The sequence below is a fragment of the Anticarsia gemmatalis genome, chromosome 20, assembly GCF_050436995.1.
Source record: "Anticarsia gemmatalis isolate Benzon Research Colony breed Stoneville strain chromosome 20, ilAntGemm2 primary, whole genome shotgun sequence".
Taxonomy (NCBI): Eukaryota; Metazoa; Arthropoda; class Insecta; order Lepidoptera; family Erebidae; genus Anticarsia; species Anticarsia gemmatalis.
In genome coordinates, this window is record NC_134764.1 from 10,084,626 (window position 1) to 10,099,244 (window position 14,619).

General features: G+C 35.0%; 1 protein-coding gene across 2 annotated transcripts in view; it reads left to right on the forward strand.

The window, feature by feature from the left end:
* The first annotated feature begins 44 nt into the window (after window positions 1-44).
* The window catches only part of vib (phosphatidylinositol transfer protein vib), a 31,966-nt gene continuing 17,391 nt past the window's right edge, over window positions 45-14,619 (forward strand). Inside the window, exons 1-3 of one of the 2 annotated variants that reach the window (XM_076128143.1) lie at window positions 45-239; window positions 554-584; window positions 12,660-12,771. In XM_076128143.1, coding sequence (XP_075984258.1) covers window positions 223-239; window positions 554-584; window positions 12,660-12,771 — 160 coding nt within the window. In that variant the 5' untranslated portion in view covers window positions 45-222. The remainder of the gene's footprint in view (window positions 240-553; window positions 585-12,659; window positions 12,772-14,619) is intronic. The other variant, XM_076128144.1, reaches the window with a different exon arrangement.

Here is a 14,619-nt window from a genome sequence, read left to right on the forward strand (position 1 = left end):
TGTCAAAAGAGACGAAACGTATCTGATAACGTTGACGTAATATCCGTTGCGTCATAACGAAGCATGCGCCTTGTCATTTTCATTGGTTGGTCATAGATTAAAATTAAAATCATCTACCAATAATCGGGCCATCGCTCAAGCCTCGTTCTGTGATAAGTCTTCATAAAAGGTGGTAGTGGACAGTCTAATGTGCATTTAAGTGACTGAAAGTAAATATACAACATGATTATCAAAGAATAGTAAGTATATTTTGTTAAGGTTATACAAGTTTGCGAATACAAATCGATTTTCGGGAAGTCTACTTGAAAATCTGCCACGGACTGCCTATACGTTTGATCTTATCAGTAGTAGTGATTTTTAAAGTGAAATATCAACGTTAAACATTTACTAATCGGTTCAGTCATGTCGAAATATGTAAAAGGTACTGACAGTGACAGATCTTCAGGTCAAGGTTTGTCCGTGGAAGTTGTGAATTTCCGCGAATAATATTAACAGATGTTAGTGTGGGAAAAAACGTACAATAAAAATTAAACGCAATTTTCTTTGTTTGCAGCCGCGTCACGCTCCCCCTAACAGTAGAAGAGGTAAGAATTCTAATTTCAAATTGCAATGTTCAAGGACAAGTAGATGTATTGTAGTTTTATGATTATGAGAACTTGTTGTGAAAATCTTTGGTGCAAGTGGCCAGTTACAAGCATTGTGGGGAAACTAAGTTTAGTAGGTGTTATCAAGTAATCTCTTGTTAACCTGAAGAAGGAAATGTTAGATTGTCTGTGCCTACACCAAGAGCTGTTGTTACCAAGTGCCATTATACATTTTTTATCTGAATCCAATTAGAATAATCTGTGATAAACTTGAAGATACTATGAACATTGATATTATGTGATTAACTCTCATTGCAATAATAGATATAGGTAACCATCAATTTGTTACATCTCATAGAATTATTGTGAAGTTAGCTCTCCTCATTACATGAATAAAACAAAGAATATTATTATAAATAATAATCCAACAAGATCAAAACATAAGAACCCATATAGAAAAAAAAAGAAAACACAGTTTTTTTTAATAGACTGAACAGCTACTTATCAATGCCACAACACCATGTTTCTAATAAAAAAATCCCACATGTCACAGCAAGTCTATGTAGGTAATATTTTTCAGCAGTATCAAATTATTATGATTGTCAAGTTGATTTCAGTTAATATTATAGATAAGAGATAACAACAGTATATTGAAATAGGGTTATAATTTATCTTCTATTAGTCATGTCTATCAATGTCAAATATTATCTGTGCTAATATAATATTTATTTTATTGAATTTGACAATGTTTTTCCAATTCATGGTGACTTTTTAAAAGTTATATGATCATGTATCATAGCAATTATATATATCCTACTAATATTATAAATGTTTCAGATTGTGAGAATGGATGGATGTCACTCCAAACTACTGAATGTTTTTAATGAAATTTGATATACAGATAGTTTCTAACCAACCAGATAAATTAACAGTAATTATATGAAAAGAAGTGTCAAAAGTGTCTGTTTAGCTGTCTAATACTTACCCAGTAGTGGTAAAACTAGGCATTGTACTATTACTCTTTTGCGTGAAAGTAAACAAAGGCAAAGTAATAAAACCTCTTTCACTAACTTCTAATGTTATGTAAAGCAATTGTCTGTGGGTTGTTTTTTTTTCTCAGAATTAATGATGCAATGACTTATGCACTAAATGTGCACTCTTGCAATTTGTATTGCTAAATACAAACAGAGTTTAGTAGGTCATCTTATAAGAATCTTATTGTGTTTTTGACAGGGTGTATGGATGTGAATGAGGCAAGGAAAGTTTAAGGATGGTTGCAAGTGGCATTCTTTGGTATCTGCCTATGGGAAAAAGAAGTGATATTATGTGATGTGTTTATGTTAGAAACTTACAGTATACATATTTGTTATGTTATAAAGAAACATTGCTTATAATTGTCACTAATAATGGTAGGTTTAGTTTATAAACCCACTTCAAAAGAAAGAACAGATTATAAAGTCTACAGCATTATTTTTAAGCATGTAACCTCATAGCTATGTATTTTGGATTGTTTATGGTTCTTTTTAGAATGATATTAAAAAAAACACGATTTTTATATGTGCCTCATGCATGAAATCATGTTTTTTTTCCATTAAAGGTAGCCAGAAACCAGAGAATGATAGATATGTGATCGTTATATTTTAAACTAGCTGACCCGCGCAACTTCGCTTGCGTCACTTAAGATAATCATAATTTTCCCCGTTTTTGTAACATTTTTCACTGTTACTCTGCTCCTATTGGTCGTAGCGTGATGATATATAGCCTATAACCTTCCTTGATAAATGGGCTATCTAACACTGAAAGAATTTTTCAAATCGGACCAGTAGTTCCCGAGATTAGCGCGTTCAAACAAACAAACAAACAAACTCTTCAGCTTTATAATATTAGTATAGATGTATCTCGGGATTTAAAGTGTTTGACCTCTTTCATCAGGAAAAAGCCCAGCTGTGGGACATTAACAGGTTAATGTAACTTGTTTATTGGGTTTTCCCTTTTCCGAAACTCACGTTAAAACATAACTGTAATTGATAATAATATGTGTCAATGTGTGACCTGAATGAATTAATAATTTGATTTTAATTAATATAATTAATACCTAATTTACGTCGTAGACATAACACATGCAAATTCATTAATTAATTATAGATTTTGGTGATAACATTATACCTAAATTTAAATTTAAATAATTTTCATGCATAAAAAATCGTGTGATAAGATCTAAGCATTCATGCGTGCATAATTGCATATGCATGCATATTTAAATAATTATATGACGCCTGTTAACTCGAACACGAATTTTACCTTACAATACCGGACGTTTCGGCGCAGGCACAGCCTGCGACCACGACCAGTGTCACCATATAACGCGAAAGTTTAAAAGTTAGGATGATTTCAAGCGGAAATAATATTAATATAAGGTCTAGAAAAGTTATAAATAAATGAACATGAAATGAAGTAAAACAAAAAATAATCTGTTTCTACTATATCAAGCAGTGGGTAACAAGACCAGAGCTGAATATTATTAACATGTTTAATTAAAACGTAAGTGTTACAGAATAATTATGAATATAATTATTTTAAGTAATTTAAGATAATACTGCTGCTTTTCATGGTCGCATTTTAAACTTTAATGTTGACTAGCGACCGCCCGCGACTTTGCTTGCATGGACTTTAGCTTTCCCGTTTTAACCCCTTTCACTCCTTCCCGTTACTAAGTTACTGACTGATGGACAACGCACAGCCGAAACAACTAAGCGTAGAAAGACTACACAAAATTTCATCCGAATCGGTTCAGTGGTGTAGGTGTGAAGAAGAGACAGACAGACAAGCGCTACTTTCGCATTTATATTGGTAGGGATGCCTACTGCCGCTTAATATTTTTTTTTTTGTAAATATCTAAAAACCTCAAGGCCTAACACCTCCTTCGTTACGGGAGGTGACCCTTGCCCAGCAGTGGAACTTAGTGGGTTATATTTTATTTATTTATCTTCAATGTTCAATCATGCTTTTTCTCACTCTATTATTATGTAGAGATGATGGATTGATTGACTGTTGTGACAAAAAGTCGTAGATTTTTCGTAAAGAAATTCTGTAAAGTTATTGGCGCGATTCATGGATTCTTTGAGCAAGAATTGACGTGACATCACAATGATTGTATTGGTACCAAGTTCCTTAACTTGATTACTGTATAAGTTTGACGTAAATTAAATATGCTATCTCGTGTGACTAAAGCCCTTTTCGAACTTGCGTAAACAAATAAAAAGAAAACATCTTAAAAGTTAGCCAGTGCTTCTGTATACGTTTGGTTTCGGGACACGCTCAGCTTCGGCTACCCATCTACATACAGGCCGCTGCAAATATTGCTTAACCTGCTTATTTTTTTGTTTGTATGCCTGACTGTCGTTGATCGTCTTAAATAAGATATAACTATAGTCAAGAAACATAATTATTTAAATCGTATTACAGAATATTTTCATAAATTAAACATTTAGGTATATTTTAAAACATTATGCACGCGAAGACCTCGTGTGTTGACGCGTTTTGACATAAAAAATCAACCTCGCTTCGCTATTAAAACCTGTTGATTGTAAAAAGTTACTTAATTGATATATGTTCACTAACTGATATATTCATTTTTATTGTTTATTTATTGAGACTGCCTCCGTGGCGCAGTGGTTAGAGCCGCCGAGTCGCAACCATTGTGTCGGGAGGTTGTGGGTTCGATTCCCACGCGGAACAATTATTTGTGCGATCCACAGGTAGTTGTTTCAGGTCTAGTTATACTTTGTAACCGTTGTTGGTATGTTCGTAAAAGTCCCCGCGACACAAAAGAAACATAAAAGTGCGGGACTTGTCTTTAAAAAAAATGTTACTTTGTTGTGCTTGACAATTTTTGACATTTACACTAATTTGTTACCCGTAGTTCAATCGCGTTTATAATTTTTACTCTGCTATTAGCTAGTTGAGCTCCACCGTAGGTAGCGACTAGTTAAGCAAACTTTTTACATTCTATAGATGGGTGGTCGTAGAGTTCTATTTGAGCTGAGCATCTCCATGCTTTGAAGGGCACGTATGTTTTCAATTAATATAACAGCCATTAAGCCATAATGATAAGCCTTAGGGTGACGACTTGAACAACTTTGACCCTAGGTTCACCACTAACGGCACTAACCATACGATGAATGAATGAACTACACCCCTGTATATTATAGCGTGATGTTATACAGCATATGTTCCCTTATACATGTTGGTATCAAAGTTTCCTAGGTTCAAAATATGTATGTTAATTTTCCTTAAATAACATAGAAGTTTACGGGTGGCTTTAATAAATTTTATATTCCCTGCTACCTATCTGATGGATTTCATTACATTTTTTTGAGGTTTTTATATTATTCAAAGTAAGTGATATTTAGGAAAAAATAGCCATGTTAGTATGGAGTATTAAAACAAAAAAATAATACTGTAGCCTCAAAGGCTTGTTCTCTATCATAAATTAAGACAATTTACCTATTTAATTTCGTTAATTTTTAAAGTTTAAATTAGGTACTTATTTATTACATTATTGCTCAACAATAAACGTGTTAATAGGCTTACTCACATAAATATTAGCAAATAAAACTCAAGGTCGGGCAAAAAGTGTGAGTCTCCATTTATATCATTCATTTTTAATTTATGGTAGTATTTATAACTATTACATTGTCTATGATATCTCCACAGATAAACAATTGCTTGCGTAACAAGCACTTAGGGCAGAGGTCGCTTTGAACTTGCAGATGTTAATTTACTTAATAAACAATAATATAACATGATCATGCAATGTCTCTGTTCCGTGTTATGTAGTGTTTAAACAATCTCATCTACTGCTATAGTCCAACAACTTAGTGGAGAGCCTTGACAAGAGCATGTGTTAGAGCGGAAGATGTCTTTAAAAAAAAAACGTATTGATGAAATTTTAAAGACAGGCAGTAACATACAGGATACTTTTTTACCTGTACAATATTTCCACGCAGACCTAGCTGTCGCTAGGGCGACAAAAATAGTTAATTCTGTACGAAAGAGAGATTAAGCCATGGTAGTGTTTGATTAACTTTGGGTACCTTTGAAAATCGACCTCCGTGCCCTCTAACATTACATAATTCATAACCAAAGCCTAAGAATTTGGAAGGGAACAGCTAATTACATATTTTAAGTTAGGCTTTACGCGAATGGCGTGTGACCTCGCCCTTGAAACGGCACGTGTGTACAGGGATTATGCCAGGGACGTACATACATCATTTACTTTTTGTATTTTGTGTTAGATATCTTGACTTTTCCTCGACCTTTTGGCAAAGACGGGCAATAAGACAGTTCAAAACTTCGAAATTATCCTCAATCCGGGAATATAATATAAATCTATGCTATTGCTAACACAATAAACGTTAAAGTGTGTTTGTCCTTCGTTTACGTAAAAACGTCTGAAACTAATTTGGATTGAATTTTGCTGGTTGATAGATTATTTTACAGAAACGAATATACATTCTTTAGGGAGTTGCTTACCATTGATATATTTTCAGTATTTATGTCATATCAAAACAGGTGTATAATAAACTAACTTCTGCCCTCGACTTCGTATAGATGAAAATATTTCCCAAGATAAAAAATCCAGGTTACAAGCTATATGCAAACCAAAATTCATTCAGCAGTTTTGACGTGATTGAATAACAAACATTCTGTAACACATAAAAAAAATCGCATTTATAAGTAAGTCAAAATAAGTCTTACAATTAACGATACATTTGAATGTCAAGCATTGATCGTGATCACTTTGGACTGTATTCCAAAACAGCTGGAGCTAATGTATGGGAACAACACATGTGCATATTCATGAGCTAGCTATGAACTCGTGTAATGTTGACAACATCTTATCGACCTGCGAAACTGTCTAGCTATACTTAGAATTACGTCAGTTACTCTGTTTTGAATTCAGTGTTTAACTGCAGCAACCCAAAAAAAATGAGTTGTATTTGATACTAGCTGACCCGCGTAACTCCGCACACGTAGTGACGTTCGCCCCTTTTCAAGCCTTCAAGTTTTAAACAGTGATAACCGAGTGGTTTAATTTGCGTCTCCCACGCAAGTAGTTGAGATTTCGTATCCAAAGCAACACACCAATAGCTTTTTGGAGTTATGTGTGTATTAGAAATAAATATCACTTGATCCAACGGTGAATGAATACATCGTGATGCAACCTTGCATGCCTGAGAGTTCTTTAGAACAGTTCTTGGTTTGCAAAGTCCCCAACTAGCACATGGCCAGCATTCTGGACTCAAGGCCTAACCCCTCCCTCATTCCGATAGGGGACCCTTGCCCAACAGTAGAACAATAATGGGTTAAATTTATTATTCATTTATGGGTGTTTATTGTGACAAGAAGTGGCCTACATTTGATGACGTTCCTTCAACTTTGTCTTCATGCAAAATTTTACCAAAATTGCTGCAGTGGTTTAACTATGAAAAGTCTTACAACAGAACTACGTTCGCTTTCCATACATTCACAAGTTCATAAAAACAGTACTAGACCTTTTTACTTACCCTTTCTTAGTCAACCTCAATCCTTACGAAAAAAGATCAGAAAAACTTCACAACTGCACCTAGTATCGCAGTTAACGTTACGTGAATGACACGTAAGCGTATACATTTAGTTTGATACTAGTACCCACCTTGAACTAGATGACGTGTGTTACAAACAAATCTGTCTTAATTAAGTTAACCTTGTAAAAGTCATGGCTTTGCTACCAGTACTGCTGTTATGATTACACGTGTTAAAAGTATGCTTGAACGTATCTGTTTTATATGAAATATTTCCCGACCGATATGGCGACCGACTCAGCTGATGATTAAATCCTAGAGATTACTCCTTCTTGCGACTTCGTCCGCGTTATAAATTTACCAGGGTAAAAAGTATCGTATGTGTTAATCCAGATTAAAAACTATCTATGTATGAAAGATAGTAAAAAGATATTGTTAAAAAGTATTGGCTTGAATGAATTCCAAACATCCAAATTCTCGTAAGTCAAGTTTTAGTAAGATATATAATATGCTTATCGAAATAATACACAATAAAAACAATTTAAAAAACTGCACATACATTTCATATTACAAAAACATAAAATATGTATTTTTCAAGCATATTCAGGGTTTAATTTGTCTTACGTTGTTCAGTACCCTCTGTCATAAAGTTATTTCAACTGACTAATTGCGTAAATATTTGTCTAAACCTTTGGATATTCTAACAGGCAGACAAATAATGACGTGATCGTCTTTATTTCAGACTTCCAATTATATCGATGACGATCTTCAAAAAACGCTGTTCAATCGCAATGAAGTAGCATTAACTTAACCATAATAAATAAATATCAGCTCTTCTTTTTTTTTAACCCATTACTGTCCCAGTGGAGGGCAAGGGGCTCCTCCTAAACGAGCGGGAGGGGCTAGGCCTCGAGTCCATGAGACCCTTTGCGGGTTGGGACTTTGCATGCCCTCAATAAATGCATGAAACAAATTTTTAGGCATGCAAGGTTTCTGGTGTTTCCCTTCACCGTTAGAGCAAGTGATAATTATTTGAAATACACAACAATACTTTGAAAAATTATTGGTGTGTTGCGTCGGGTTCTAACCTTTAACCACTTGCGTGGGAGGTATCAACTTAAACCACTCGGCTGCGCGTTATACGACACTTAACGCAATAAAACCCCTACACCACGGTCACACTTTCTAATATTTACGTTCAGAAATCGTCAGCGGTTGCTGAAACGTTGAAAGTTTCCGAGACGTCCTTGACCCGCGTCCTTCGGCAATAGTCGTGGACATTCGTGAGTGTTCGTACAATCGTAACGCCGCTACGAGTTTAAACAAACCACTGACTTTCTATAACTAAACGATGTAGTTTTGTAATGATGACCACAGATTAGTTTATTTTATAGCTTTTTTTTAAAAATCAACTGCCTCTAATGTCAACTGCCTTTGAGGTGTTTGTTTTTTCGTCGTATGGTTAGTGGTCAACCTATTGTCAAAGCTGAGCCCGAGAGGCCTTTGACATGGCTTAACGTCTGTTATCTTAGTAGACAACAGCCGGGACCGACTTTTTACGTGCCCTCCGAAGTACGGAGACGCCCAGTTCAAATACCACTATACGGTCACCCTTCTATGGAATGACCGCGCCAAGGGTTGCTTAACTAACAGATTGTTTATCGACAGGTGAGCGCAACTGGCTATGGCGCCTTTTAGATATGTTTGGTAAAGTGTGCGACAGCTGATCGCGAGATTGATCGATTTACGGTTCGCTCAAAGTGATATAGGGTTTTTTCTGGTTTATATCAGAAGACTCCACATCCACAACGTGCCCCGTATGAGGTATTAGGCTAGTCCCCCTCCGTCTTTAAACTATGCTTGTAAATGGCGAAACATAATATACATATGTATATTTCATACTCTTCTGCCTATATAATCTAGTATGTTAATAATATGTTACCGTTTATTTTAATAAGAATGTTTTTCTTATTTATTGCAATGAATTATAGATGACTTAATAACTATCATTGACCTAGGATATGGTCCTAGATTTTTCTCAGTTATTTATTTATTTATTTTAAACTATATACTGGCGAACTTAATGCCATTTTTGTCACATTTTCTACCAGTCTGCCTGCAAAAAAGGAATGAAAATTGAATTTATAAAAGTAACTATCTATAAAAAATTGTTTAGGTATATGTGTCTCACGTAATAATCGTTTTGCAGCTTATCCCCCGGTATTTTTCTTTTATCTAGTCGATCGACGTAAGAAAAGAGAATCGATCAAGATAAAGACAAAGCATCTCATCAGCTTACAGTTCTGTTAATTTATTCATAGCTATTTATTAAATAATAACCTCGTTGCATATTATAAATGGTTTATTAATGTCACTGTTAACAATAAGAAATATTGATGTTTATAATATTTATAATTATATGTTTGTGACACGTGATGCGTTTGCGCATAGCATCAGATTCTATGATCATGATTTCCAACAGATTCTGTTAAAAATGTTGTTAATAAGACAATTCTTGTTCTGATATAATATGAAATGTATCTGTATGGTACGCGGTGTATATTCTCCCCGTAAGGAATAATTTCTTTCGATATATCGTATCTAATTAGTTATTCTTATTATTAAATAGTGACACGGTCGTAAACTAAGAAATTGATCTGTTAACCAAATAAATAATAATAAATAAATATTTTTGGACAACTCACTCCTGGTTAACTGAATCCAAATTAAGCAGAGCTATGGTAACCAGAAAACTGATTAACACACTTATATACTTCTAAATACATACTTATATAGAAAAATTACAAACCAGGTTCAGAATAAATACTCGTAGTCATCACACTAATATTTCCCCGGGTGGGATTTGAACCTGCCACAGACAATATGGTAATCAGACAACTGATAAACATACTTATATATTTCTAAATACATATGTTCTTAAATCACAGAAATCTTTACCCAATGGTGCCATAACATTATGTAAATTTAATGTAAGAAGCACATTTTAACATTCGGAATAAATGTAGTGAAAAGTAAATGTATGCACGGGTTATGATTAATCGCGTCTCACCTTACCCCTATGGGAGGCGCCCATAGCCATATGCGCTCACCGGTCGGAAAACGATCTGTGGCTTAAGCAAACCTTAGCGCGGTCATTCCATAGATGGGTGACCGCATAGTGGTATTTGAACTGGGCGTCTCCGTGCTTCGGAGGGCACGTAAAAAGCCGGTCCCGATGTTGTCAATTAAGATAAGCCACGTCAAAGGTCTTCGGGCGGCTTGAACAACTTTGACACTGGGTTGACTACTAACCATACGATAAGAAGAAGACCACTATGGGATCGAGTCGTAATGTAACGTATGCAAATGGTTTGTTTCTGAATAAATTTGAAGGTTGGTTGATGTTTAACACGTTGATATAAACAAACATTATTATGTAAACAAATGAGAAAGTTATAAAACGAATGTAATAATTTGCGAGATGCATAAAAATGTTGTTTGAAATATAATTTAGCGCTAGCTTTCCGCCCACAGCTTTGCCCGTAATTCCGAAAACCCTCTCTTAGTGCTCCTCTACACTTCCTGAGGATTCTCTCCTTTCTACGCTCAGTGGTTACGGCTGTGCCTTGTCCGTCATTCATCCCCGGTTTCTGAGTACATTTAGCGGTAGTTTATGTATTCAATAGCGTTTTTTATATGAGTTTAAACGCTATTGAATAGATAAACTACCGCTAAATATACCTCAGAAACCGGGGGTCAGTCAATCATTCAAGTCAACTTAAAATTGTTTGTATATTTTCCACTATAAGCCGTTCGTACAAGCCTACGCAAGTGTCCAATACTAAACGGTTTTGGTCTTCAAGCGACTACCGTCATACAAATCCATTGACAAGGCAAATCTACGAATTTTAATGGATTATAAAATTGCTTAGTATCGGATCTTTGTGTAGCCTCGTGTACGAACGGCCTTAAAGTTAACTGAAAACTAAACCTTTCTTGGCAACGTCCAAACAATTTATTTTATTTTTTGTCTCAAATAACTTAAGTAGGTATTCCTTTATTGGCGTAGTTCTATCCAACTTTTAATCTGGAATTTTTCTCACCATAGTCAAGAAATTTTTTATTACTTTCTAATAAGTATTATCCTACTAATATTATAAATGCGAAAGTTTGTAAGTGTGTATGGATGTTTGTTACTCTTTCACGGGAATACTACTGAACCGATTACGATGAAATGGTTGGTGTATAATATAGGCTGCTGGAGACCTAAAATAACACAGGCTACTTTTTATCCCGGAGTTCCCGAGGGATCGGGATTTACATGTGAAGGTTTTCCACGCGGACGAAGTCGCGGGCGCCCGAAATGCAAAGGCAGCTCTCTTTTTTAACGCTGCCATCAAACAATTCTTGAACCCCTCCCCTTATGTATAAAATAAGAATATTTTCACACTATACAGCAATTTCCACGAAAAATTGGCAGGTAAAGAGTAGTATCATTGTAAAGATGCATTTAAAAATTTTATTACAGCTTTATACCCTTGGCAACAGCTAGTGATCTTATAAATATCTCATTTTTTGACTGGCGAAAGGCATATTTCAAGTTGTATTCCCCATTAGACCACATTACTATGGTATTCTGTTCAAGTAACAGCTTGAATTCTGGCATTGTGCCAATTATATGTTCTAGTCTTGCCCCTATTACCTAGTTACGTCTTCCTTCAGTGTAATTAGACGTAGGACTGGCGCTTATAAGTTACCAGCTGACCCGCGCAACTTCGCTTGCGTAACAGAAGAGAGAATGGGTCATATTTTTCCCGTTTTTGTAACATTTTTTAAGCTTGCAAAACGGCAATATTTATTGAAGTCAGCTGAGTGGAACATTTAACAAGATGATAAAATATTTTGCATTTATTAAAACAGTGATGCCAGAGAACTAATATTTAGAAGAAGTAGTTTTAAACACTTGCCCTCAAAAGCCTTTAAACTTTAAAGCGAGGCTTCTAGCTAGTCCATAGCTTAACGGCCTGTTTCTACTATTTCAACTGGGCATTTTAAGATAGCACTCGTTAGGCCAACTAAAGCGTTTTGCTTCTCGTGTGATTAGTCGTCGAGTTTTTCAAGTAACTTAATAATCTATATTGGTTGGTTCGAATGAGTACTTATGATAAGACATCAACCACATTGTAAAACTTTTGGCGATTGAAAACAATGGCCGTGAGTTTCTCGCTAGCTCTTCTCATAAGGCTCTACCCCCTTTCCGAGGTAGTGGTAGATTCAGTAATTGTAACGACTATCATAAGTGTCAATATTTGACCTAAATGAATAAATGATTTGATTTTGATTTTGACAATAATCGATACCTTAGCATTAGTCGACATCCCTGTGCACTTGCTTTTTAGGATATCAAAAGATACTTTTTCTTGCCGATTTCGGTAACAGGCTTCGAATCTTTCTCTACTAGGTACTGACTGATATAAAATTATATTAATGTATTGTTTCTTTGTCGTAGTACCAAGTGGCCCAGTTGTACTGCGTGGCTGAGGTGTCCAAAAACGAAACCGGCGGCGGCGAAGGAATTGAGGTTATAAAGAATGAGCCCTTCAAAGATTTCCCACTCCTCGGTAAGTCAATTTTACGTATGTCATCTGCCTGCTATGAACAAACACCTGAAAACTCGGATTACACATTTCTTTAGGGCCTTAGAATATTAAGTCTATCCATAACTACTGTAGCCTGAGTATACATAGTTATAGTAGACAGAAACAAGGTATACATGATGATGATTTTAAAAGTCAGCTTACCCGCATAGTAGCGAAAAACAAAATTATTCGATTTCTATTTACTACGTCATATACCAACTCAGAGATGGGTCAAATACGATCATTTACAGCATCAAACACCCGCAATAAGAGGTCCATGACCACGTCTGGTACCGCAAAAGGCCGCTGGCTTCAATACGTAGCATTATTTAAAAACACACTCTCAACTCACAATACTCCCACACCAATATACACAGTTTAGTCCAATTAACCTTTATCAGCTATTGGTACTGTAATTGAAAACTTGAAGCGTGTGTTCACGCGTGTTATAGCGTAGGTAGGGGAGACGAGGTTTGGAAATAAACGAAAAAATACTGATCCAAATTGTAATTTCTAACTGGTAAATTGTACATTTACTTGACTTCTGAGGTCTCCAGATATTTATTTGACTAGCGTCGTAAATTGAACCTAAGCAACATGTATCCTGTGGTCCGTGTGGCCCAAAATTTTATTTCTTCTGCTTTAAGAGATTACACTCGTAAGATAAAAGTTGAAAAATCTTGTCATAATTTCGAGTGCCTAAAATCGCAGTGAATTGGCCAGAGGTTAGCTAGAGGTTCCAATTTGGCTTTAGATCAGTCTTCATTTTCTTAAAGAAAAGGTTGAAAATACACCTAATGTTATTGTTGATACTTGGAAATTACCAATATAGGATTAATGTTACATGAATGTTTTCAAAAAAAGTGTTGTGTGGCTTACCTTTAATATCTTTTATGCGTCTGTTCAAAATTCAATCAATATTTCGACCCGTATATTCTTCCTAATAACCATAACAAGTTTGTGATTCTAGTTTCTAAATTAGCTTTTTTAGCGTGCATGCACCTTTGGCCAAACTAGTTTTAAAATTACGTAAAATCAGAATAGAATAATGCGTGTCATTGAAAATATACCAAATTATAATATAATAGGCTTCTGAGAATAATCGTTGTAATTATTTTGTTTATTTCATATATTTTAATACTACCTAGTTGCTACATTACAAGTATGTATGTCTTTTATTAGACGAATATTTTGTGTATGACCGTAGAAGGTCCTTCTGATAAAATATCAGGTATTGAAATATGTTTTTGAGGTTATTGACTCACATCATTTACGGTCTGGTGAAAGACAAATCAAAATCAGTGTGTTTATAACTAAAAGTACACTAACTAAAAATGCAATAATGCAAATGACTTAAAAACGGTCACCCATCTAGATCTACACATCAGCAACAATGCTTAACCGCGTCGTTTTGTTACAGGCGCGATATCTCTGATCGAAATTAATTGAATCGGTAGACCATTGACGTTGAAATCGTTCCACTGCGCGCATAGTATCAATATAACGTGTTCAGATAATGTTTTACGATATAATGACGTCATTGTATATAATATAATTGACGTCACGCATCATGATGTTCTATTGTTGTTTTGACGACCGTTTCCCGTATACAGTTTTGGTTTCTGGTCATAATTATAGTTTTTTTTTGTTTCGTATAGCTGGTTGAAACGGTTTGATTTTTTGTGACAGTTCTTTTAGAGGATATCTAAATTTATGAAGCATGCATTGGTTTGGTATATGACCTTAAATTTGTGTTAAATACCTTTTTATTAACCGCATAACGAAATGTATGTTTTTTATGATTCTCTTGCCGAATTCTCCTTTAGCCAA